The sequence below is a fragment of the Triturus cristatus genome, chromosome 10 (genome assembly GCF_964204655.1).
Source record: "Triturus cristatus chromosome 10, aTriCri1.1, whole genome shotgun sequence".
Taxonomy (NCBI): Eukaryota; Metazoa; Chordata; class Amphibia; order Caudata; family Salamandridae; genus Triturus; species Triturus cristatus.
This window is the reverse complement of record NC_140593.1, coordinates 1095386283-1095414224: the sequence shown is the minus strand read 5'-3', so window position 1 is coordinate 1095414224 and position 27942 is coordinate 1095386283. Positions and strand designations below refer to the sequence as shown.

The 27942-nt window shown below is 44.4% G+C and overlaps 1 protein-coding gene across 1 annotated transcript in view; it reads left to right on the top strand.

Annotated features, from left to right (window-relative positions):
- Positions 1–1854: 1854 nt before the first annotated feature.
- LOC146796632 (cytochrome P450 2K1-like) overlaps positions 1855–27942 on the top strand; it is a 137147-nt gene continuing 111059 nt past the window's right edge. The window contains exons 1-2 of the mRNA XM_085629297.1: positions 1855–2086; positions 19578–19740. Of these exons, the coding sequence (XP_085485423.1) occupies positions 1886–2086; positions 19578–19740 (364 nt within the window). The 5' untranslated portion in view covers positions 1855–1885. The remainder of the gene's footprint in view (positions 2087–19577; positions 19741–27942) is intronic.

Here is a 27942-nt window from a genome sequence, read left to right as displayed (position 1 = left end):
TCTCTGTCAGGGTTTATATGGAGTAAGAACCTCCATGTAAACCCTGGCTGGGAGGAAACTCATAATATGCTTGGGGGGACCGCGGTGGTTCAGTCAAGCATATTGATGCCTCTACACTGCCACAACACCGCCATGGAACAGCGGTTCCCTGGCGGCTGCAGCAGGCTGTGGTGGTCCGACCGCCACACTCGTAATCGGGAGGTTGGGAGACTGCCACACCCCTGCAGCAATCAGGCCCTAAGAGTATTCCTGTCCATAGTAGAGAGCTACAACTGCCTCCTCGATAGGTTATGAAATCAGACCATTTCTTAATAGAGCCTTATTTGTATGACCATGGGCACAGACCATTTTACCAGTACCACAGGCTATAAACCATCTTGTGGAAAACTCATTTAGTCCTCCACAGCAGTGGTTCTAAAATTCCTCTGAGCGCCCAGTGAGTGATTGTGCTTGCATATGGTGTGCATAGAGACCATCAGGTACATGCATCAAGGTAGACTTTTGTGAATCCTTACTTGCAATTATTAAGGAATTGCAATTAAGGAATCGCAAAAGCCTATGCATGTAGAAATCGCTAAAAAAATAGAGATTTCTAAACATTCCTTAATTGAGTCTCTCAAATTGCGAGGCCCAGTTAAGGAATGTGTTCCCATTCATTCCAATGGGCCTAGAGGCCCATAGAAATGAAATGGGAATTGCATTCGCAATTTGCGAGTACCTAATAGGTACTCGCAAATTGCGCATGCAATTTCAAGGGTGCAAGGGTATCAAAAGGACACCCTGTTGCACCCCTGAAATCTGCATATGAGTACATCTTGCATGTGTAAAATGGAACTTTGAAAAATGCAATTTAGTGCATTTTTCAAAGTTTTTGCAAATTACCATAAAGTACAAATTGATGGTAATTTGCGACTCCTATTAGCAAAATCGCTAATTTTTTTACTGTAATGCATTGCATTTAAGGAATCTCTAATAGCGATTTCTTAAATGCAATCGCAAAGTAAGTAATCGCAATTCAGAGATTACTTAAATTGCGATTTTTGCTTTTGGGATGATGCATCCCAAATGCAAAAATACTGGTCGCAAAGGGGCAGATTCTGAGAATCTGCCCGTTTGCGACCGGTTTTTCTTTTGATGCATGTGCCTGCATCTGCTGGATAAATATAAAGGGTGTGAACTGAGGGGATGATTTTACGTCACAGATCTTAGATGCTACCTTCTTCTATTTAATTGAGTTCTTTTACAGTTTTATTTGAGCAGACTATTACTTTTTTTTGCATTTTTATATAACACAAACTCGTGCATTGTAGTGCTTAATGTAACCAGGATTCATTACACAAGGTCAGTTCATGTTTTTCAGGCAAAGTGGAGATTAAGTGATTTTGCCCGAATCACAGGATGATGAGTGGACATCAGGGTTCAAACCTGGCTCTTAAGTTCCAAAGTCGACAGCTCAACTCATTGACGGACCTTTTTGGGTACCAAGACGCTATGGGTTCTTATGATCAGAACAGTGCTTTAAATGGAAATACAGAAGTGTTGGTACTCTCTATTCAGAGTAACTATTTGCTCCTGAGAAGTGTTAGTACTCTTCTAATAAATGTATTGCAGCAGAGCTGAAAGGTGCAAGTGCACCCCCCTTCAAATGAAAGAAGTGCAGGTGCTCAGTACCGGACAGTACCTGCCCATTTTATGCACTTGTTCAGATGACTTGTGTCTATGTAACACTCCAATTGTGAGTTCTGAAATAGTTAAGTATGAAAACTGTTAAGATGAAGGCGTTTCTAGGAGGATGGAATGTTCCTGTATATAAAGGCTGCCCAGGTAAGGTTACCACACTCCAGCAGCTGGTCGAACACACAGTGGAGTCCTCTGTTTGCCAACCATGACTGTGCTAAACTTTCTTCTGCAAAGCATGAGCACCAGCTCTCTGCTGTGCTTAGTCACTTGTATAGTACTTTTATTTTATTTTTGGGCTGGCTCTAAAAAGTCAGTGCTCAGAATGCCCCCGGGACCCGCCCCGCTGCCTTTCATTGGTAACCTCAACCTGGTGGATCTCAAGAACCTGCACAAATCACTAATGGAGGTAAGAGTCACGTGACCACAGGTGGAAAAAATAGCACCTGCATTTATTATTTATCTTTACCTGTACTAAATATTAGCTAAAATCGTACCTGCAAAGTATATTTCTTCATTCTATGGCAATAGAAAATGGTGTAGATTTATTTTCACAGAAATCAGTATTATGACCATTGCAGAGTCCACTGCTCCAGTGTGCTCATGTATGTTTAAGCCTGGACAGTGTATGAACCGCTTGCTGCCACTAGAGTGTACCTGCAGTCAAAGCATTGAAAGACATAGCTACTAAACATTGGAAATACGTTTCTAGGCACATGTAATGTAATGTAATGTAAAGTGCACTTGTATAGCACGGCTGTCACCCCAAGGGTATCCTGGCGCTTAGATTACCAGTCAACGAATATCAAAAACTGAGATAGGCGAAAGTCTAGACTCTAGGGAACAGTCTGGTTTTCAATTTGCACATGAAGTACCTGTTTTCTGTTTGATTTCTAAACAACTGTTTAGAGGAAATATTATGTTAAATTCGAATTATTATTTGCTGTTCCTTGCCTTTGACCTGGTTCACAGAAAAGTGTCCAAGTTGAAATGTGCGCAGTCAACATATGTTAACATGGATGTTCCTAAACATGGCATGTTCTTTTGTGGATTGTAATAATCACTAGTGCAGTTTGCATAAGAAACAACTTTCTTTATCAGAGTTCACTCATCTGTCTAAATTAGTAAGAGATTAATTTACCTTCTAGTCATGGGTTCTCCAAAGTCAGTCCTGTAGGGCCGGATCCATGCCTCAGTTTTAGTATATTACCATTTAGATAAATGTATTTATCTTAAAAATCTGGCATGGATCCAGCCCTCCAGGGCTGACTTTGGAGTACTCCAATCCAATATTTCTTTCTTTCGGTCCATGGACCATAAAAGAGCATTGCAAAAACATACAATATATAAAATCAGATTTAAAAACTACAACATAATGAAACTCGATAAAATTGACACAAGATCAGATAAAAAAGCCAATCAATGTTAAGTCCATTACTGGTTCCTAAAAGAGCCTTACGCTCCCACCACATAGAAGTTAAAAAACGGGTTACAGCATAAACAATTGGCATTTGAATATTATATTTCAGAAGCTTAAATGCTTCTTCACAATGCCTTGTACCTAGGTTCCTACACAATTGTACCAACCATCTGTGTCTAAGTTGTTTGTATCCAGGACAACAAAAAATATGTGGAGTTCAGTCTCCTCTTCCCTTCTGCATGCTTGGCACCCCAGAACAGAACTGCCAGTCCATTTATTAGAAAATGCACGCAGAGGGAGGGAGCCGTGCCTGAACTGTAGATAAAGCTTCCTAGCTAAGGTCGGTTGTATATCATCTAAAGAAGGCTCCAAATTGTAAGTGTCCTTTGTTTTCAAGAAATTAACTTTGGAGTACTCTGTCTAGCCCCTCATTTCGAGTTGATGGTACTGGGGGCCTGGCAACATCACATGTGATTTTATTGTTACTTTGCGATAAATTCACCCCAAGCACTGTGCGATTAAAAGTTAAACCTGGTGGAAAGGAGAGTTACTGTGGGGGTCCGATTTTCCCAGTTATTGGGAAATGTCCCAGCTCCGTAGGGTTTAAGGCCTGAGCAGGTGGTCACTGTTTGTAGGAACTGCTTGGTGAGGTTGGGGGGAGAAGAAGATGAGTTGGTGGGAGTGATGTTTGTTTTCCTTTTTTCTGTTGTAAAGGGGACGTGTTGTAATTTTCTTCTCCAGCATTTGTGGAACTTTGGGTCATGCCATAGAATGCAGTGGTCCATGAGGATGTCATGGATCAGTCAGTATGTGCTTGGGCGACCTGCTGACAAGTTGGTGGTTTAGCATGAAAGAATAAACTTCTTCTTCAAGAAATGTTTCCTGGATTTAATAGCAACACATTCGGAGGTGAAGGGAAAAGCTGCTCCAGGACTTAGCGGCGAGGTAGTAGAAGGATTGTCCTCCACTGTAGCTACAGTGGATGCAGGGAGTGTGTTTGTGGGCAAGGGAGGCCGAGAGCAGGTGTCTGAAATGTTGGTGGAAGTTTAGGCAGTGGTAGATGTATGCTGGTCCTTGATCGTGAAGGGCCTTGTAGGCATGTGTCAGCATTTTGAATTAAAGTAAGACACATGGGTCTGAAAGACTAGAGATGAACACTCAGGGCCCTATTACGAGATTGGCGGTGCGGCGCCGTGTCCGCACCGTTGCCCCACCACCAAACCCGTGTTGAGGCGGCCTGCAAGATTATCATTTTTTGGCATTCCCACAGTGATGACTTTAAAAACAGGCACCTAGAGTCCATGCTGTGCAGGAACAGGTGTGCATCCACAGGGCGCAGAGGCACCAAGGGGCCCTGAAGGGCCCTCTTTGTTCCCTCTCTGTCAGGGTTTACATGGAGTAAGAACCTCCATGTAAACCCTGTTGGAGAGGAAACTCATAATATGCTTGGGGAGACTGCGGCGGTCCAGTCAAGCATATTGATGTTTCTACACTGCCACAACACCGCCAGGGAACAGCGGTTCCCTGGTGGCTGCAGCGGGCTGTGGTGGTCTGACCGCCACACTCGTAATCTGGAGGTTGGGAGACTGCCACACCCCTGCGGTAATCAGGCCCTAAGAGTGTTCCTGCCCATAGTAGAGGGCTACTACTGCCTCCTCGCTAGGTTATGAAATCAGACCAGTTCTTAATAGAGCCTTATTTGTATGACCATGGACACAGACCATTTTACCGGTACCACAGGGGAGGCTATAAACCATCTTGTGGAAAACTCATTTAGTCCCCCATATTTGTGGTTCTGAACTTGATCTGAGCGCCTAGTGAGTGATTTTGCTTGCATATGGTGTGCATAGAGACCATCTGCTGGATAAATATAAAGCGTGTGAACTGAGGGGATGATTTCACGTCACAGATCTTAGATGCTACCTTCTTTTATTTAATTGAGTTCTTTTACATTTTTATTTGAGCAGACTATTACTTTTTTTTGCAGTTTTATGAAATGCAAACTCGTGCATTGTAGTTCTTAATGTAACCAGGCTTAATAACACAAGGTCAGTTAATATTTTATAGGCAAAGTGGAGATTTAGTGATTTTGCCCAGAATCACAGGATGGTGAGTGGACATCAGGGTACCAACCTGGCTCTGAAGTTCCAAAGTCGGCAGCTCAACTCATTGACGGACCTTTTTGGGTACCAAGACGCTATGGGTTCTTATGATCAGAACAGTGCTTTAAATGGAAATACAGAAGTGTTGGTACTCTCTATTCAGAGTAACTATTTGCTCCTGAGAAGTGTTAGTACTCTCCTAATAAATGTATTGCAGCAGAGCTGAAAGGTGCAAGTGCACCCCCCTTCAAATGAAAGAAGTGCAGGTGCTCAGTACCGGACAGTACCTGCCCATTTTATGCACTTGTTCAGATGACTTGTGTCTATGTAACACTCCAATTGTGAGTTCTGAAATAGTTAAGTATGAAAACTGTTAAGATGAAGGCGTTTCTAGGAGGATGGAATGTGCCTTTATATAAAGGGTGCCCAGGTAAGGTTACCACACTCCAGCAGCTGGTCGAGCACACAGTGGAGTCCTCTGTTTGTCAACCATGACTGTGCTAAACTTTCTTCTACAAAGCATGAGCACCAGGGACCCGCCCCGCTGCCTTTCATTGGTAACCTCAACGTGGTGGACCTCAAGAACATGCACAAATCACTAATGGAGGTAGGAGTCACGTGACCACGGGCGGAAAAAATAGCATCTGCATTTATTATTTATCTTTACCTGTACTAAATATTAGCTAAAATCGTACCTGCAAAGTATATTTCTTCATTCTATGGCAATAGAAAATGGTGTGGATTTATTTTCACAGAAATCAGTATTATGACCATTGCAGAGTCCACTGCTCCAGTGTGCTCATGTATGTTTAAGCCTGGACAGTGTATGAACCGCTTGCTGCCACCAGAGTGTACCTGCAGTCAAAGCATTGAAAGACATAGCTACTTAACATTGGAAATACGTTTCTAGGCACATAAAGTACCTGTCTTCTGTTTGATTTCTAAACAACTGTTTAGTAGGGAAAAAACTCCATGCAGAGGAAATATTATGTTAAATTCTAATTATTATTTGCTGTTCCTTGCCTTTGACCTGGTAAACAGAAAAGTGTCCAAGTTGAAATGTGCGCAGTCAACATATGTTAACATGGATGTTCCTAAGCATGGTATGTTCTTTTGTGGATTGTAATATTCACTAGTGCAGTTTGCATAAGAGACAACTTTCTTTATCAGAGCTCACTCATTTGTCTAAATTAGTAAGAGATTAATTTACCTTCTCGTCATGGGTTCTCCAAAGTCGGTCCTGGAGAGCCGACTTTCCATGTCTGAGTTTTAGTATATCACCATTTAGATAAATATATTTATCTTAAAAATCTGGCATGGATCCGGCCCTCCAGGACTGACTTTGGAGTGCTCCAATCCAATCTTTCTTTATTTCGGTCCATGGACCATAAAAGAGCTTTGCAAAAAACATACAATATATAAAAACAGATTTAAAAACTAAAACTCAATAAAACTTGATAAAATTGATACAACGTCAGATAAAAAGGCCAATCAACGTTAAGTCCATTACTGGTTCCTAAAAGAGCCTTACGCGCCCACCACATAGAAGTTAAAAAACGAGATACAGCATAAACAATTGGCATTTTAGTATTATATTTCAGAAGCCTAAATGCTTCTTCACAATGCCTTCTACCTAGGTTCCTACACAATTGTACCAACCATCCGTGTCTAATCTTTTTGTATCCAGGACACATAAAATACGTGAAGTTCAGTCTCCTCTTCCCTTCTGCATGCTTGGCACCCCAGAACAGAACTGCCAGGCCATTTATTAGAAAATGCACGCAGAGGGAGGGAGCCGTGCCTGAACTGTAGATAAAGCTTCCTAGCTAAGGCCGGTTGTATATCATTTAAACAAGGCTCCAAATTGTAAGTGTCCTTTGTTTTCAAGAAATTAACTTTGGAGTACTCTGTCTAGCCCCTCATTTTGAGTTCATAGTACTGGGGGCCTGGCAACATCATATGTGATTTTATTGTTACTTTGCGATAAATTCACCCCAAGCACTGTGCGATTAAAAGTTAAACCTGGTGGAAAGGGGAGTTACTGTGGGAGTCCGATTTTCCTAGTTGTGGGGAAATTTCCGAGCTCCGTGGGGTTTAAGGCCTGAGCAGGTGGTCAATGTTGGTAGGAACTGCTAGGTCAAGAAGGGAGAACAAGATGAGTTGGTGGGAGTGGAGGAGGCACAAGGAAGGTGTCTAATGGCAGCGGGGAGTTGTAAGCCCCAGTGTCAGAAAGAAACAACAGGAATGAGACCTGGCTGCTGCTGTATCCAAAGTCTCATGCGATTGTACGTGCAGAATTACTACACTGTAAAATCAGGTCTGGTTCTCCCACACCCTGAAAAAACATGTGCGGAAAACCAACCCGCTTTGAATCAAGCCGAGTGGAATTCCATGAATTAATACATCTCTGCTTGACTCTAAATTAATTTTATTTCAGATAATAAAAACCATAAAAGTCAGTTCAGAAAGTGCATTGTACAGTATCATTTGTCCTGAGTTTGGAAATATGGGTTAAGAGTTTCTAGAGGTAGGTTTACTGTGTTTGGTTATAAAGTTCTTCTGCTGAGGTGCAATAAGATATTGGTAAAAAAAAAACTATGAAACATATCCAGGTGAGACTTAAAATATTAATCTGACCTAGATAAAAGAGCAAAATAATCTAACATGGGTGTAAACCTCCCAGTGCTTGTCATATTTAATTAGCTTCCTCCTCCGTCTTCCTCGTCACAGTCACCTTTGAGCAATATGGGCCGAATTCACAAAGATAAACTTAGACGTTTCGTCTAAAGTGAGACCAAATGTCTAAGTTTACTACTTTGGGAATTCACAAAGGGCATTTATGAGTACTATCTTTATGTACGCACTTGGGCTGGATCTCTGCCCAAGTGTGGACATAAAGATAGTACTCATAAATGCCCTTTGTGAATTCCCAAAGTCATAAACGTACACATTTGATCTAAGTTTAGACCAAACATATAAGTTTACCTTTGTGCATCAGGCCCTTTGTGTTCGGGGCACGGCATTTACCCATAGAAAATAATCCCCACCCAACATGGTGCTCTGACCGGGGCAAATCTAAACCACATCCTGTAATACCCAACAGACCATAAATACAAACCAACAAAAAAGAAATAAAATGAGAAAAAGCAAAGAAGACCCAACAACTTGGGCAGTGACTAGAATGGACCATTTTCACTTTTGTTTGTCCCCCAACTTCCAAGGGCAGGAGGGAGGGATACAGGGCTGTGACAAGGAAGTCTATGACTCGGAGTAATGAAGATTACCAGTAAGTAACCAAGTCATTAATCCAGTCACAAACTGAGGGTGGTCTGCTTGAAAACTAAAGGTTAGGGAATGGCACGAAGTTTGATTTGATGCTGATTAAAAAATGTGCATTGCCATTTTCCGGGTCTGCCAATGAAGCCTATTCGAAGTTGCAGCAATTTCCTATTAGAGTATGTCGAAAAAGGTCCCGCTAGATATTTTTGGGAAGACATTGCTTATAAGTATTTATGACCAACCAAGATGACTTTTCCTTTCAAATGATTGTTGTTCGTTTTTTTATTTATCTCCTTTTTAAAGACGAGAAACGATAAGGTGGCTTTGCAAAGATTTTGCGCCTTTAGTGCCTCCAGTGGAGATGGTAATTAAAGTGGCCATAGTTTTTGGTGGGAGCTAGCTTCTGAATTCATCTCTCACCAAAGGTGTGCTTTTAAGGAAGATTTTTCAGCAGTCTTTAGTTTGTAAGTGTACTTCAGGATGCTTGCGGTCAGGGCCAGTTGTTGATTTGTTAGGCCAAATTCAATTCGCATTTGGCCGTGAGAGGTGTGCTTACACAGTTTAAAAGATGTCACAGTGCATAGAGTTGTAGGCTTTGCCGAGCCTTCCTGGAAAGGTTTCAAGTCCATATATCATTGTTGATGTTAGTCTGGCCTTTACAACTCTGAGTACAGGTAGCAGAGAGGGATTATTTTGTAGCTTTTACTGAGCAAGTGAAGGAGAAGCTTAATGATGCAACCTTTGGTCTTAAAGAGATTTGCACTTGTCGAAAGCCTTCTCCTGCTTCTCCTGCTTCAAGCCATATTCCGAGATATTTGTAGTGGGATAGCTTTTTAATGGATTTCGTCTCAAGGTGCCATGTTCCTAATTTGCAGATCCATCTGTTGTAGACCACTATTTTGGTGTTACCATAGTTGATAGACACAATCTTTGCCTGGCAATAAAGTGGCAGGACATTTGAAAGCTTCTGTAGGCCGGCACCTGCATGATTTAATAGGAAATCATAGTCGGCATATAGAAGAAGTCGGTGATGTACAAGTTGAATAGCAGGGGCGCTAACACACATCTTTGCTTCAAGTCAGCTGCTGTGTAGAAGGGAGAAATTGATTTGCTGCTAACTTAGCCCTCACCTAGGTGAAGGAGTTAGATTGCTCAAAGTAGATGTTCTGGGATTTTCCAGCGGGATAATTTTTTTGGGGGGATTTATGTTCTTTATTATCTCGGTCAAAAGCTACTCTAAAATAGATAAAGCATGTATATAAATTTAATTTCCTGGCTTTTCTTTTGTCAATCAGCATGGTGAGCGTGCCAAGATTGCAGGTAGTGGTCGCTGAGGCACACAATCCTGATTCATTTAAGGGAATTCGATTTAATTTGCTGGCTCAGGCTTCAAGATCTTTCAACAGCAGACCAGCAATTCTTTTGGATTCAACACCAAAGAGTGCTATGAGCCTCTGGCACCTTGGGTCCCAACTGCGTCCTTTCTTGTAATTTGGTTGTGATATCAAACCACGCAATGAGTCTGGGATCGCCATAGTTGTAAGGCAGTGTGGGTCTAGGGTATGGAGAGTTGGAATCCAGAATTGTTTGTCATACTTAAAGTGGCTGGTAGGCCATTTGAGCCTGGTGCTCCATCAGTTCTGCTTTTCGTGAGGATTTCTCATACTTATTTTGGCGTGCATTCCACTGTTTAGGAAAAAGTGCCTTGGCTGGTAGCCTGGTGTGGCCTTCCTACTTGAACAGCGATTCTCCATAAAGGGTGGCATTGCGATGTGTATTCGATCCAAGCGTCATGCGGGATATTATTCCCATGAGGTTTGGTTTGATTTTTTAACTAGTGTCAATAGCTGATGTGTACTGTACAAGACATTTCAATAAGGCTATCTTGATGACAATTCTATGTGACTGGAAGTCTAGTGCTTTAACTTTTGAGTCCAAGGCGGAGAACAATCTTTTCCAAATGGCGTGGAATTTCCTTCTAAGGAAGGTGGTGGCTGGTTCTCTGTTTGTTTGAGAAAGCAACCTGTTTCGCTGTCATTGCCATTTGCTTTTAGCGAGAGATTGTTATTATAGGTTTGTCGAACCCTTTTCAGAACTGGTCAAGTGATCATAGGCAATGCCTTTTTCTTTAGAGTCAAAAGAGGATTTATTTCTGTTACTCCTATTTTTTCCTGTACTACGATTTGATCAAAACTGATTGCTGGGTCACTTTGTCTGATGGAAGTTGAGGCTGTGACTTGCTCTGTAAGTAGTGGCATCTGAACCAGAGAGCTTTTATTTAGTTATATACAAGTTATGAGATCTCCTATATGTGTGGTGGTCGTGGTGTGAGTTCTTATTCAGATTAGTTTAAGTTTCTTCTTAGAAATGGCCTTTCTGGTAACCTCTGAGTTGTTTGCGCGCATTGTGAAGTAGGCGCAGCAATTATGAGTGAGTGAGTGAGTGCTCAATTGTGTGAGTTGTGAAATAGAGGTGGATGCTTTAAGAAGTGCTCCAAAGGTCTAATGGGCGGTTGTATTAATGAGCACAATGAAATAACTTGTTGTGTCATTGACAGTTGGTTATTAGGGTGCAAAATCGATGACGAGGCTGCTAGCCACAAACTGTGCTGGGGAGGCCTCAGGCCTGCCCACATTCCATAAAAAAAGAGAAAGGTTATGTGCATTTATTCTTTTCCTGTTGATTGTCCACACAAACTATTATTCTGTGTGGCTGTGTTACCTTGGAGCTAAGCAGGAACGTTTTGTGAGGATTTTACATACTGTTTGTATTTAGTAGTGTACTTTTTATTCTTCATGGCAATATAGGTGCTATGCTTGTTGATTGCCAATAACTGAGCATTGTTTGATGAGCTGTATGCTGTTTTGCAAGACATTATTTTCCTTTCTTGTTCAATTTTTCCCCTCACGTGGTTGTAGCTTTTTAATTGGGTTAGAAATGAAGGCTGTGCGGGTCCTGGGCTTGTTTAATTTGGGAACCCACTGTGGTGTTCTGCAGGCCGGATCGCAATACGCACGTAGACCATCTGCCACCCTCAGCACGCCTGAGTAGGTCCCTAGTCCCCCCCACGCCTGTTTCTGCTCTGCTGCATCCCGCCTCACCTTCACCGGCCGCCCCATCCCAGAACTCATCAGTAGCCTTCATCCTGGCAGTGTCGCACAGGAGGGAGAGCGGTCTGGGAATGGAGGAGAGGGCGGGGTTGGGCCTCCACGGGATTGGGCTTCCAGGGCATGGCACCAGCTCCCCAGCCGCTTCTGCGGTCTCAGCTTTTGCTTTTTGCAATTTTATACAGCACGGACATGGCCCGAAGGCATCAGAGTGCTTTACAGCAGTAGCATGATACAAGGGTACAGCAAGTTACAGTTACAATAATTACACTCAGACATTTTGACTCCATAGCTGCGACCAGGCCAAATGCAGCCGTTGGAGAAGGGATGTACACGGTTCAAGCACTGATTAGGATAGAGGGGACACGCAATGAAGGTAGTTTGTCTCCTCCATAGAGTACTTAGGTATGATGGAGGGGGAATAACCCAGGTGTTTGTCAAATAGGAGGAGCGGGAGGTCCTTTTTGAAGGTGGTTGTTAGGTGAAGGGAGGGAAGTGAGGAGTTCCAGATTCTTGTGGCGCTACCAGAGAATGACCGGCTCATGTACAGTCCTCGACTGAAGATTGGGGGGGGGGGGTGTTCCAGGAGCAGGGATGGCATTTCTGGAACCCTATTTGCAACAGAGATTTTCAGTTTCTCACTTAAATAGAACGGTGAGTAGGAGTGAAGCACGCTGTGGGTAATGCAGGCGGTTTTGAATTGGGCCTGAGCTTAGTAAAGGGCGACCGGCTCGACTGGCGTTCAACAGGTTAGATGCACCTCTTGTAAAAAATGTGCCCCTCTTTTATTGTTGGCATCCAAATTACCTTTTAAAATCTACCTCCTGAATGTAGCTTAGTTTCAGGGTGACCTTTGCTCTCACAACACATGTATTCTGGTAGAACACACACAACCTAGCAGAAGTGTATTGCACCTTTCTAATCTGTTTGGTAAGTGTCTCAATATGAAGCTATTTAAGATTAAAATAGCAGACTTTTAAAATATATATAAAGCATTTGCAATTCCTAAACTTGAAGTGCTTTCTTGAAGTTACTGCTGATTTGTGAGGAGAACAATGTAAACATAAATTTGCATGAATAGTGAAACAGCAGATTTTTCTGACGAATAGGTAATCCCTTATTTTATCCTGCTTGAATTACATTTATCCCTGTATGGATGTTATTTCAAGTTCTACATAAAACCGTTCCTGAGTCCATGAATTGGTGAATTACCACCATTTGGGGAAAATGGTCACCTCTTTAAAGCCTGCATGCAGCAATCAGCTCGTGAAACGTGACAGTTAACTTTGTAAGAAACTTTATTACCTCTACAGTGCATTAGTGATTTTTGATTTATTTTAGGTAGAAGCAATTACTTTTGTTGAAATGTGAAAGTTTCGGAGCAGATGAGTGGTAAGTGATAAATGTGGCAAATCCATAATTCCCCAGAAAATGCGGGGGCTGTGGAATCAAATCATTTCAGTTGTCCTCACTAGGAGCACTTCTCATTCGATGACACCTATCAAGCCCGAGCACAAACGACTCCTATAAAAACCATTCTAATTCTGGACATCCTAACCCCGCAGGGCCAAAAAAGCATTTTTGTAAAAAGAATATTCAGCAGGAGTCATGCTGGATCTGCGAATCTCACAGAATTTCTTTTTTTTTTTTTAAACGAATCGTGGTCTCCCGTGCTTCGTTAATTATCGGCCCCCGGGTGGGCAATGTCCCGGGAGCATTATCCCAAAAAAAAGGAGGGGGGATGCATGGCCCCCCTCCTGGGGCTTATTATGCCCCGAAGACCAGCGCCTCTGTTGAGCTTATTTACTAATTAATGCAGGGGAGGCCCATACAGCCTCCCCCGCTGTTCTGGGGACCATCACCTCCTTGGGGCTTATTTGTTTTTAGATGGTGGGATCCTCTTGGACCTTACCCAGCCCCGGGGACTGCCACCTCCCTGGGGCTTAATGTTAAAATATTGCGGGGGCTGACCTGACCCCCCCCCCCCCCCCGCAACCCCAGGGGCCACCACCTCCCCAGGGCTTTAATTACAGAAAATGCAGGGGGAGTGCAGACCCCCCGTAACACTGGGGACTGCCACCTCACGGAGAATTTTCTTAAATTGAGTGTGGGGGCAACATGGCCCTCCGCAGCCCTGGGGACCATCACCTGTCTGGGGCAAAATTGAAGCAAGGAGGGAGACATTGATGGCCCTGGTGCAGCCATCCCCCCAGGGCCGGCTCCTGCTATGTCCCGGGGTCCTACCACCGGGACATAGCTGTTTGCTATGGATTGGCAGGAGCTATTCTGCTCCCAAGTATACAATAGCAATCCCCTCGTTAGCGCACAATGATAAAATGCTGTTGCACAATATCACACAATTATATTAAACAATTAGGTATCCCAATTTTTGTCACATTTATTGTATTTTAAAAAACATACATGTATCACATTAAAAATCAATTATACATTTCCCTCGGAACATATTAAAAACATATTGACCATATCATACAGAATCGTAAGTTCATATACAAATAACAGCCTGTTATGAGCCCGCATAACAGAAAAACACAAAAGACAATGCACTTTGTCATGTATTACACATCCTATTCGACCATCAATCTATGTACGCAGTTTGTGATGTGTTTGACACAATTATATCTCCAAAAAACTGCTGTGATCCCTTGGATTGTGTTTCCAATAGCGTCGACGCGTTTCGATGGAATCTCTTATAAGGCCATCTTTTTCAAGACAAATCATAGGCTAAATCGTTGTCTGTTATATTCAATCCTTTATATCTGATATCTGTGGACTCAACCATTACTCCATATTTTCTTATTAATTCCCGTTCTCTGATGCTGAGTATTGTTGTCCGTTATACGCAATGTTGAAAAATGCTAATTTGCGTTACAGTGAAATCACTGTCTTGGCTTTTAGAAAGATGAATCACTCGATTTTCACTTTCAACCGGCGGCGGGGGTCCGTTATGATCCTCCCTTGTTTAGCGCCACCTTGTGACATATGTTGTCTGGCGTCAATGCGGAAGTACTCCTGCAAAGTCTTCCCGCCAAGCCATAGCAAACTGTGCTCCGCTTTGAGCAAGCAAGAGAGTTAACTGCATGTTAGCTGCTCCCTCCTTGTAAAAGCAATGTTAGCTCCCACAGGAGGCAGGGACCCAGCAGGAATCGCAGGTGCCTTGAGGCTCCCCCTGTGGTCCTCAACATTGCTAAGTGGGTGCCCTGGGTGGGATCAGGGCACCCACACTAGAGGCTGGGCCCTGGGGATGGATAAACCGGGGCCAAAATTGGCCTGGGAGGAGGGCCCCTTGGCTCCCCCGATAACATTTATTAAAAATTTGTTTTAAAATGCAAGGCCTCGGGCAATGGGGTCCCAGGCCGAAATTGGCCTGGGGGGGGGGGGGGGGGGGTGGAGCGCTTGATCCCCCTCCCTTTACATTAATTAAACATTTTTTTTAATAAGGCCATGCCACGGGAGATAGCGTCCCAGTGGCCTTTTTCAGCCCTGGGAGGAAGGCAGCGTTGCCCCCGATCCCCATTTAAAAAAGGATTGCCCCGAAAAATGAGGTCTCAGGGGCCAAACTTGGCCCAGAGAAGGGGGGCCATGTGGCCACCTCCCCAAATAGATAAATGAGAAAAAAAAGACCTGCAAGTCACTGGAGGCCATGCCCCTTTCGCCACCACTCTGCAAACGCACCTCCCGGCACAGTGCTGGTTGGGTGATGAAGTCCCCTTGGCCCCAGAGGGTCCTTGGGGGCCAGCAAGCCTTCCTGTTACCTCCAGTAAGACCTACACAGCAGGATTGGTGAGAGGTCTCCTGAGGCCACACCCCCTTTCTCCTCCACTCTGCAAACGCGCCTCCTGGTGCACTGCTGGTTGGGGTATGAAGCCCCCTTGGATGCTGAGGGTGCTGGGGGCCAACAAGCCCTACTGTTACTTCCAGTAAGTCCCACAGAGCGTGATTACTGAGAGGACTTCTGTCAGGATTTAAAAAGCCCGGGGTCACCCTTCATGTGCCATCATTAATGGAAGTTGACGAAAACCGAAGGAAAGAAACAATGGTAACCTTTGGAAGTAAGCATGGTGCAGGAGGAACTCTAAAATGGCCGCCCAAACATTTTGCAGGGTGCAGTTCTTGTTGTTTTTCCCTTACCTTAGACCAAAATTCTATTTGAAGAGCACGCCTTCTAGAATCCACGCACTTCACTGAAGTAAATTTGGTAAACTCACCTAGTACGTGAAGCTCATCGGGTTTAGATAGTTAGTGTAGAATTCCATTGTGTGCTTCATTTTCAGTTCTTCTTTTCATTGAGTAAGTAACGTCCATGGCACATAGTGTCGGAAGAAACCTACTTTCATAGTATTGTTCAGTTTCAGAGTCTGTGCAGTGTACGGAGCTTGGCTTTCGCTTCGCGCATGTCCCTTTACTGAGTTCCTGTGAGTGAGCAGTGTTTCCACCCAGAGTAAAACCACCTAACAGTGTGTCTGGAGCAAGCGCCTCTGCTCCTAGTGCCAGAGGTAGTGTCTCGCTGCTCTTCCCTTGTGCCTGTGTGTCAGGTGAAAGTGTCTCACTAGGCACTCCTTGAGCCTGTGCATCCAGTGTTTCCTGAATTCGCCTCAGAGATGTCTACTGCTCCTCGGTAATCATTGGAACGGAGTCAACAGCTAAGTAGCAATTGTTTGTGTGAACTGTTTTCTTTTTGAAAAGTGGTGAAATAATTATTTGCATCTCAAGGAACCTTTTATGTGCTTTATCTAAATGAGAGACTGAAAGAAATAATAAGAACGAAAGGTTATACTTACCAGAATATGTGCAATCTTGTTTTCCTAAAAGAAATAAAGAAAAGAACTGCATTAGAGAGCAAAGTCTTTTCCTCACAAAATAATCTACATCGTCTTAAGAATGTTTAGAGGAAAAAATCAACATTCTCATATAGAAGAGAAGCACTGGTCTAGGTTATCTGAGTATGTAATGTGAGGGGCGGCTCTTCCGCTAAGGTGGAGGAGTGTCTCGTTATTATCATTTTATTTTTTGTAGGTTCGGGACTGGGTTAGGATGGGGCGGGGCTGGTGGCACAGGGGGAGGAGTGGTTTGCACACTCCAAGTGAGCATGATGGTTTGGCCGGCCATCTTGGCCTGCCAAACAGTCATGCACACTTTGCATATTCCCCACTAGGCTGTAATGCACAGCCTGGTGAGGAACATGCCCAGGCTCCCACTGCCTGTCTGAGTGCCAAACCACGGAGCTCAGACCAATCACAACTCTGCATTACAGTATTGCGATTGGCTTTGGGGGAGCCTGGGTGTTCTTCCTGATTCCAGCCGGAGTGGAAGGGCGACGAAGGAGAGACGTAACGAAGAGGTAAGTGGTTTTCATTTTTTTGTATTTTGTTCCCCCGCCACCCACCCACTCCTCCACCCTCGTTCTCTGACAGCCACTAGTGTGTAATGTCTTAGAAAATAGTTTGTATCTTTAGTTTCATAGACTATCCAGTCTGTAGATTACAATTAGTCCAGAATAGTCAGACGAGAGGTGAAAACAGAGTAGAAGCTGAAACCAGAGAACTTGAAACAGTCTCTTCTTTTTGTTTGTTATTTTATCCTCATCCTCTTTCCCCCCTCAGGACCCATCAGTTTACCGACAGATAGTTGGTTGCTGGGAAGGTTCTGTGAGATGCATTGGGACAGTCGTTTTTCTGCTCCTGTTCAAGCCGAGAGGTAAGACTTTTGACAACTTCGGGGGTCACACCCCCTTTCTCCACCACTCTGCAAAATTGCCTCCTGGTGCATTGCTGGTTGGGGGATGAGGTCCTCTTGGCTCTAGAGTCTCCTTAGGGGCCAACAAGCCCTTCTGTTACCTTCAGTAAGTCCGACACAGTGGAATTGCTCAGAGGTCTTTGGAAGCCATGCCCCCTTTCTCCACCACTCTGCAAATGTGGCTCCTGGCACACTCATACAAAACCAGTGAAATTTGGCAGTTATAGTTAACTGAGCTAACTATAACTTACACCCCCGCAATGCACTGGTTATGCCCTCACATATTGCATCACTCATGACATGGTCAGTGACATCACTCATGACATCTCAAATGACATCACTGATTACATCAATGATGACATGATCCACAGAACCACTCACATACTTACTCACACCCCCATACAATCTCTTGTATGCCCACTCACAAACCCACACAACCACTCACATATCCATTCACAGACCTATGCCAGTACTCACACACCCACGCACTTCTCCACAGAGCCACTCACACACCCACTCACTAACTCACTCACTCATTCACTCATACAGCCACTCGCACAACTATTCATTCACCCATACAGCCACTCATGCAACCAGTTACTCACTGATACAGCCAGGCACATAGCCACACACTCACTTGCACAACCACTTATATACCCATTCACACATCCATACAAGCACTCACACATCAGTGTACTCAGCCATTCACACAGATACTCACTCTCCAATACAGCTACTCACATGCCAACTCATTTAACGAAACACCAACTCAAACAGCAACTCACTTACCCATACAGCTACTGACACACCCACTTATACACCCATACAACCACTCACGCACCCATACACACAAGGATACATACAGTCACACAGCAACTCACATAATATATATTAGAAGTATTATTATTCATTAGTAGTACATCTAGTATACTACATTTACTTTTTAGTACCTTAGTATATATGTTTAACAATCATAAACTCTTACAAAATACTTACACTCACTGGATGATGTCATCAATGATCTCATTTGAGATGTCATCAGTGATGTCACTGACCATTTCATGAGTGATGTAATATGTGAAGTTATAAGCTGTGCATTGTGGGGGCGTAAGTTATAGTTAGCTGAGGTAACTATAACTGCTGAATTTCACTGGGTTTTTATTAGTGAAATCTGAGCCTAACTATAACATTTCTGTAACCTTTGTTTTTTTCAGCGAATTTCTAAGTTTTCTTTTTCTATTTCCTAACTATAACGACCCTGTAACCTTTGGTTTTTAAGTGAATATATAACATACATATTCACTTAAAAACCAAAGGTTACAGGGTTGTTATAGTCCTCTTGTGTAGTTCTTTCTAGAATGGTGTGTTGGCTAGCAGATATATTAGCATGCATGGAGAAGAGGTGTATGTTTCTGGTTTGCATCACCAGTTTTACTGCAGTCTGTTCTCTAACTATGCCATGGTAAAGGCATGCTGCTCCCACATAATTTTACACAATGTACAATTACACTCTGTTGAAAGGCAGGGTTACTTTCATACATTTCCATTAAATTTGCAACAGATCCATTCCCCTTACCACCCTGGAGCAACCGTTACTCCAGCCATTTGCTGGAGTAAAACCCCCAATGTATTCATTGTGGACATGCAGGTTAAGAAATAAATCGTAGCCTGCCAATACCACAGAGCTCATGAGCTTTTGGATGTTCAGAAACTTATATAACCCTAATCTATTGTGTGTGGTTCAATTTTGCTTTATTCAGATGGTTTAGAGATCAGCATGTGATTTTTGACCTGGTAAAACCAGTGCTGCCTGTTATTCCCCATTTCAGACTGATTAACTTGGAATAGCCAGATTTAGGTGTGAAGATATCAGCTGGAATCAAAAGGAAATCAGAATGGCCTGACTGAGAAAGCAATCTTTGGTCGTAAAAGTGCTTTTCTTACCAGAAAAGGAAGGATTTACAAGGCATTTCACACCCCTTCGACCATCAAATTTTCAAGAGGTTGCAGATTGTACTTTGCACGTTGGAAAGACATTTTCGACTCGCACAGTCCCATTTGTACATTGTGATTGTGTTTTCGAAGGGCAAAGCCTGTGACTTTGTGAGTCTCAGGCTTCACAAACACAATCCACTTTTGTACTTTTGGCCCATGGTCACTGATGTTCATGGCATTGTTTTCTATTTATAACAGATCTAAGTGTTAACAGTTCAAATTCTATTTATATTTTCATTCCAGCTCTCTGAGAAGCATGGCAACGTATTCACTGTACATTTTGGACCCAAGAAAATGGTGGTGCTGACTGGATATGAAACCATAAAGGATGCTCTAGTTAATCAGGCTGATGATTTTGGAGAAAGAGCGGAAGTACCAATATTTCAAAGAATATCTGGAGGGCATGGTAACTCAACAGCACTTGCTTACATCAGAGCAAACTGCCCTTGACTTTCATTTTATTTGATCTTTGTTTCCTTACACAAGCATAGACTGTTTCTTTTCCAAATCATGAATATCAAGGTGTATTCAGTGAAAGACGATTGTTAAATGTCTATAAATAGAAGCTTTTAGAATTAATGTTTTGATTGAACCTGTACCCTTTACATTACTTAGTACTTCTGATCCACCCATGGCTGATTTTCCGAATATTCACATAAGATACATTTGCAAACTATAACTCTAAATGGAACTAGCAGGTATCTTGAAAATCTTGAATGGACACCATGGTCTAATGGATATATATATGGTGAATGTGCTGCCCATTTAAAGAAGGGTTGGGGTGTTCCTGCTAGACACTTGTAGACAGGAAATGTATTCTCACTGTATTTTGTGGAATGCCACCAGAGCCTTCCTTTTGGAGGTCAAAGTCCACATGGCCTCTTGTATTCCAGAGAATAGTCTTCCAAAAGACTCTGTATCCTACTCTGTCTGTTTAGATTGTATCTAAATGATCAGCATAAGGATTAATGTCAGGGCATTGTCAAATTAATCTTTAACAATTGTGCCTTTTACTGCAACTTGAAAATCTTTGGATATATAGGGGAGGGTTGCTCTCTGTTGTCCGAGTTCAGAAAAGTTGTTCCTCATGATGTATTTGTATTTATAATTGTATGGGATATACTGTGTGCAAATTCCTATTGGGAACCTGGTGCTCAGAACTGACCACAATACGAAATTGGAAACTGGAAACTATTAGAAAGATCTAACAAAGAGACAGGGGTTAAAGCTTTGCTAAACTGCAAGAGTTAGTTAGAACCACGCAGAGACTTGGGGGTGTTTTCCAGTGTAGTGCTGTCACCAGGAACGACTGCCATCCCAAACATACCTGCTTAAGTTTGGGAATCACCTCAAGGCATGCAGTGAAGGATCAAAGTGTTCTAGATGGTAGGTAGGAATGAAACTTTTGTAGTAGGTATACGGGACCTAAACAATGGTAACCTTGGAAGGCTAGGCACATGGATTTGAAAATCTTTCTTGTGGCAATTGATAGTCAATGAAGAAAATTCAGTGCAAGGGAAGTTGTGGACGAAGCTGAAGATTGAGGGCACATCCTGCAGTAGTGTTATGAATTTGCTTAAGGCGAGAGATGATGAAATGTTGAAACTCAGGGAGTTGAGGTAATCCAAGTGGCTCAGAATTGTGGCATATACAGTTAAGTTGTGAAAAGTGACTGGCAGGTAGGAAAGGATCTTCCATAACGTTTCTATCAGAAGGAAGAATGTGGAGGACAGATTGTTGACATGTGTGGTGATTGACAAGTCTTGATTGGAGAGAAGAAAAAGGTTACAGACATGATCTACAGGAATTGGAGCCGGACCGAACTGTGTGGGCCAAAGATGCGAAAATGTAGCTCGGGCAGAGCAATTGGTAAAAAATATATGAATCCCTATCTTGTTGATGTTCAATTTTAATGAGCTACAATTCATCCAGTTTGACAACATCAAGTTCAGACTTGAAAAGAATGGGAAGGATCCTCCAGACTTTTATCGAGGGGAAGCAATAACTGGATGTCATCTGTGTAACACATGAATTTTAAGCCAAATGAGCTGATAAGATGAGCCAGAGGCCATACATGCAGGTTATAAAGGGTAGGGCTTAAAGAGGCCCCCTGTGGAACTTTGCACATGAGGGACTTAAATTCAGATTAAAAGGGAGACTGCTTGAGGTCGATCAGAAAGATAAGACCAGATCCAGTTTAAGGCCTGGCATTAAATGGCAGCTTCCGCTAGTCAATGTACAAGGACAGAGTGTGGGACCATGTCAAATGCAGCTGATATTACTAAAAGGACCAGGGAAGAAGATAATCTGTGGTCGGCCAGCATTCTTAGGTCATCAAGTATTGAAACCAGAGGCGTCTCTGTGCAATGACAGGTGCAGAACCTAGATTGTCCAAGGACCAGAAGACTGTTGGATTCACGGAAATCAGAGAGTTGCCTATTAATGCAAATTCCAGCACCTTAATGGGATAGGCAAGTAGGGATATGGATCGAAAATTGCTCAGTAATGTAGGATCTGATGAAGGTTTTTTAAATGAGTGACCACTAGGGCCTTCTTCCATGTGGAGGGAACTGAATCAGTAGAAATGAATGTGAGTAGGGTTTTGATAAGTGAAGGATCGTACCGGCGTCAGATATGAGGACAAAAGTCTAAAGGTGACCCAGAAGCCACAGCTGACAAAAGAGTGTGTAAGTCTGAATACGGTGTGAAAGCAAATTCAGATAGGCATCAAGATTCAGTGGTGAGTCTGATGGACCCTGTAAAGAAGGTTCTAGGGTGGCTCTTGATTGATGACTTTCAGGTGAGGGGCGGACGTAAGGCCATGGTCGCAGCTTAGAGGCAGTGCAAGCCTTGACTGTGTGATGTTTAGAACATTCCTGCAGCTATTGCATGCCTTGAGGAACTTCTCTGCATAATATTTGGCTTTAGAATAGCGCACCAGTTTTGAGCAGTGTGCAGATGAATCTCCATGAGCCTTTGGGCCAGATGTACGACTGTTTTTGCATGCGCAAACATGGGCCATGTACAAAGCCTATTTTGCGAGTCGCAAAATAGTGTTTTGCAACTCGCTATTAGGAAGAGGTGTTCTCTTCCTAATAGCGAGCGCAACCCCATGTATGAATGTTTTGCGTCCGCAATTGCGGGCACAAAACACTCGCAAATTACGACCCTCTTTATTTAAAAGCAGGCCCAGACATGGTGGTCTGCTGAGCCCAGCAGGCCACCATACCTTGGAGGGCCTGTCATTCCCAATGGTGTTGCAAATTGTGAGAGGCTCATTAATAGTCAATGTGCAATCCCATTTGGAATCGCAGACAGTGCGAAATACACTGTTGTACATAGGAAATAGTGCCTCGCAAATTGCAAGTCGCAAAAAACTCGCAATTTGCGAGGCGCTATTTTCTTGGTTGTAGATCTGGCCCCTAAAGTTTTTTGCTGCTTTTCTTGGTATCTTTTAGAACTGTGCTGTCCCAAGGGGCAGACAGGTGGCAAGAGTTAGAGGGGGAACAGGTAGGGTCTGTATAGGGCTTGAACAGTCCACCGATTAAAATTGTGAATGTCGTTGTCGATGGAAGAGTTTAACTGGAGGCAGTTAGGATTGGCGACTACATTCTCGAATGCATCCATATTAAGTGTGGATCAAACATGTTTAAGACCAGGTTAGCTGTAAGACCTGCTCACAAAATGAGAGATGATAGCAAATTAATGGCAAATGTGAACAAAAAGTAATCCATCCATGCTCATGGATAGGGAGAACTGCAGTTGATTAAAATTGGACCGGCGAAAATTTAATTCATGCATTGACCACCGATATGAGTGTGGCTTAAGACTTTTTGAATGAGGTTGAGGGCATCCAAAGAATGCTTTAAAGGTATGAGTCTGTTTTCCCTGAGACTTCGACCTGGCAGTTGATGGTGCTTAAACCTAAGAAAGAGTTGTGGCTAATTATTAAAGGAGCCAAGAAGACGTCCAAGAGATTAACAAAATTAGGGTAGTTCGGTGTGGGTCATAACAGAGGAGGCCTGCAGAAGAGCTGGATGAAGAAAGCATCATAGAAAGGCCAAGAAGGGGGGCATGGCCAAGACCTGGAGCGAAATTGCTGCCTAATCTTCTAGCTCCGTGATACCTGTCCTCCCCCCGTCAATACGACACCAGAATCTGGTTCCCTGAGGTCAGGAAACGCACCAGAAAGCAAGAGGGACATCTTGCACCGACTCCCGCTGCCGAAAACCACCTGTGCACACAGTTCTTGGTCCCGCAAGTAGAGGGCCTGCTCAAGCATCGGAGCCGGGGGCTCAATTTTTGCAATCGGCCGCTGCGGAGACCTGCAATTTCGGCCTGCGCAGCACATGTGCACTGAAAGCTACACGCACTCAGGGACTGTCGCGTGTGGAGCGTGTACCCGCAGGGATCCCGCGAAGCGTTGCTGACCCCAACGGGACACGGTAAACTGCACAGGGGACCTGGTGAAACCCGCAGGCAACGGCCGGAGCGGAGGCGTGGAGCGGAAGACACGACCGGGGGCTGCCTCAATTCGATCGGCGGAGCGCACTGGGGGTGAGGTGAGGTGGCGAGGGGCCCCCCTGTTTCCCTTTCTCCGCATATTGTCCTACAGGCTTCACAGGAGCCCAACTGGTGGCGGGGGACTGGCCCTTCCCCATCTTCCCTGAGGCATGGCGGCAACACGGTGGGCAGCGAGGAGCCGCAAATAGTGCTGGGCATTTGTGAACCCTACGTGTGGAGCTTGGGGCCTTCCGGGTGACTGGACATTGCCTCCCATACGTCTTTAGGCCACATCGATACTCCATTTGGTGGTGAGTCGTGTGTGACCAGATCCATCCACCTTTGCTATCTGCCACAGGAAAGACTGACCGCTTATTAGATGGGTGGTGGTGCCATCATCCCTCGTTGCTTCCTTGCCTGGGGTTTGCCTGGTGACCGATAGTCGGGGACTGGGATATACCATTGCGCCGTGTATGCCTACGGCTGGAACCGGGAACAGGCGCTTACAAAACTGTAGATCCTGTAGACACTTCGAGACAATAATGGAAAAGGGCAAATCCGCAGGTGCAAAGGGGCCGAAAACAGTGCAATCAAACAGGCTGGAGCACTACACCCTCTCCAAAGACATGCTCCAGAGCCGCCAATCCAGGGGCAGTACCACCAGTGATCAAGGAGGGGAAGACCAAGAGTTTTCGTTAAAAGATGTTATGGACGTAATAACTAGTGTCAAAACCTCCTTGGAACATAAAATGGATACTATTGCTATTAAGGTCAACCTGATCCGAGCCGACCTCACCAAACTTAACGAAAAAGTCAAACAGGTGGAAATCACCACATCTAGTCTGGTGGGAGACATCGCCCAGCTTCAGGGGGAAATCCAGGATATACAATCTTTCAGCAAATTTGCCAAGTTCAACTGGATGATTATGAAGGGTGCCTACGTTGCAGCAACCTACGCATTTTAGGAGTACCGGAAAAGGTTGAGGGACAGATTCTGGATCTCTTTGTGGAGGACCTTATCCTACAACATCTACAGCCCAAGGGCCTCAGTAAGTTCTTTGTCATTGAGAGGGCACATAGGGTCCCCGGGGGTCGTCCCAAGCCGGGAGCCTCTCCGCGTCCGATACTGGTGAGAGTGCTAAATTTCTAGGACAGAGATGTAATCCTTCAGTACGCTAGGATGGGGGACGCCCTCCGCTACGAGAACGTAGACATCTCTTTCCCGGACTTCACGCAACGAGTGCAGAGGCAGAGATGGTCATTCATTATGGTGAAACAGAAACTCAGAGAAAAGGGATTGAAGTACTTCATGTTGTTCGCGGCACGTCTTCGAGTGGAAGCAGAAGGAAAAACCTGGTTCTTCAAACAACCGGAGAAGCAGCTGACTGGCTTGAGCACCGGACGGAACGCGCCTCACAAGATTGCAGTGCTGGAGGCGATGCTGTCTCCCAGCCTCATGGCTGACGGGGCCGGAATGGACATGATAGCTTCCCAGTGCGGACTGATTCCTGGGGCAGACTGAGACAGGTAATGGGCCACGTTGTGGCCGATCCTCAAAAACGTCTTTCCCTTCTAATGGCTAACACCCAGAACTGCGGTGTGTGACTCTCTTATGGGACTTCATGGTTTCAATTTTGGGGGGGAAAGGAAATCAGGATGCCATGTCCTTACACTTTCTGCTTTTAGTTCTTCTACCGGGCGACAGGCACTCTGCAAGTTTTCCATGGGCAGTTCCACGCCCAGAGTGCAGGGCAGCAGGGTGGGGGGTCGTTGGGTTGGGGGTTTGAGTTCGTTTGCTGTTATGGTTTTTGCATCGGTATTTGATTTTGATTTTATTACAGAGGATGCTGAGACGTATGTATTAAACAACGAGTGCAATGGGGGACAAAAATGTTAAAATATTGAGGTGGAATGTTAATGGGCTCGGGGACAAGATCAAACGTAGTGTGGTTCTCCAATGTATTAAACAACAGGCCCCGGATGTTGTCATGCTTCAAGAGATACATCTGGTAGGGAATTTATGTAAAGCGATGAACAGAGGGGGGTATAAAATGGTGGCGCATGCAGGATTTACCTCCGGTCACAGGGTGTGGGTATCATGGTGAAGAACACATTCTTCCTTGCTGTGAGCTCCACATGGACAGACGATGGGGGCAGATACATTGGGGTTTCGGGCACATGGGGGGGCGTCCCATCACACTCATGTCCATATACGTCCCACCGGGCTTGCAGGGTACTACTTTTGCAGACTTTAATGCAGTGGTCTCGGGCACACTGGACCGATATCCCCCACGGAAGGTGGGGCCCTCTTCCCACTGGTTGCCTGACTTTCTCAATGCCATGGGATTAGTGGATGGGTAGCGATCATATCATCCAGACCAGATACAACACACCTTTCATTCCGGGGCACACCATAGCCTTTACTGTTTAGATTATTGCCTAGTCCCTGCCGCACAAGTCACATACATACATGAAATCAAGCACTTAGCAAGGGTCATCTCCGAACTCTCACCAGTATGTATCCATATAGTCCTTAAACGGGTCACAATGGGAAGACTAGCCCCAATTAATCCATGGTACCTCCGAGATCCGAGAAATCCACAAAAACCTCATCAAAGCCATGGACGACTACTTCTTGGCAAATGAAGGGTCCGTGTCCTCATCCCAGTCCTTATGGGAAGCATTCAAGGCTGTAATTCGGGGTCAGGCCCTGTTATTGATTTCTGGAATGAAGAAGGATAAACAAAAAGGTCCAACACAACGAGGCTGAAATTTATAGGTTAGAGGGTGACCTAGAATCTGGTGTGACGCCGGAGAAGCTCCTTTTGCTGAGCCTGAAACAACATGACTATAAGGCTCTAGTCACAGATAGAGGCACAATTCTGGGCAGAGAGCGACTGGGCAGGATTTACGACCTGGGAGACAAAGCAGGGAAACTCATAGCGTGGCTGGACAAAAAAGATTGGGCGAGCAGACTGGTCACGGAACTCAAAGTTGATGGAGACACTTCTCTTACTGAGCCACAAGAAATAGTAGACAGATTTGCCAGTCATTTCCAGACTGTTTACACAACAGTAACCTCTTACACTGAAGAGGACTCTCAGGAATTACTACGTAACATTAGGCTCCCCAAACTCTCCTTAGAAGAACGTGACTATATGGACAGTGACTTGACAAAGGATGAGATAGCACAAGCCATCCGCTCTTTAAACTCGGGGAAGGCCCTTGGTCCCAATGGCCTCCCATCGAGCTGTACAAACTTTGACCCGATAAACTTGCACCATACCTAAAATCTATGTTTGAGGAATCCAGGGCGGGTGGGACGCTGCCCAGGGAATAGAGGATTGCCACCATAGTTACTATACATAAAGAAGGCAAACCCAAGACTGACTGTGCCTCATACAGACCAATTTCCCTTCTGAATGCCGAACCTAAAATTCTGGCCAAGTTCTTAGCCACCCGCCTGGTTAAAATAATAAGTAGCCTAGTACACCCAGATCAATCCGGCTTTACGCCCAACAGAAATACGGCCTTGAACTTGCGTAGAGTTCACGGGTTGTTGGGTTGAGCACTTACCATCCAAGAGCCAGCTGTGATCATGTCCCTGGACGCGACCATGGCGTTCGACACTATTGAATGGCCCTACCTCTGGGCAGTTTTAGCAAAGATGGGATTTGGTCCAAAATACATCCAATGGGTATGTCTCTTGTACAGTGAACCTTTGGCTCAGGTGTTAGTCAATAATAAATTGTCAGCCACGTTCCTGCTTAGTCGAGGAACCCGTCAGGAATGCCCACTTTCGCATCTTCTTTTTGCCCTAGCCCTAGAACCACTAGCAGCCTGGATCCGAAGAGATGCAATGATACGAGGATTGAGATGGTCGCCTGACTGGGAAGACCACATCTCACTCCATGCTGACGACATATTGCTTTACCTGGCCTTCCCTAAGAAATCCCTGATAGCGGTATTAGATATTCTGGCAGTATTCAGTAGATTTTCTGGATTTACTGTCAATTGGGGTAAGTCCCTATTGTTCGTCCTCAGGGGAGATCCACCCATCCCCCCGAGAGACTGCCCAATACAGATTAACACTGTCTGCTTTAAG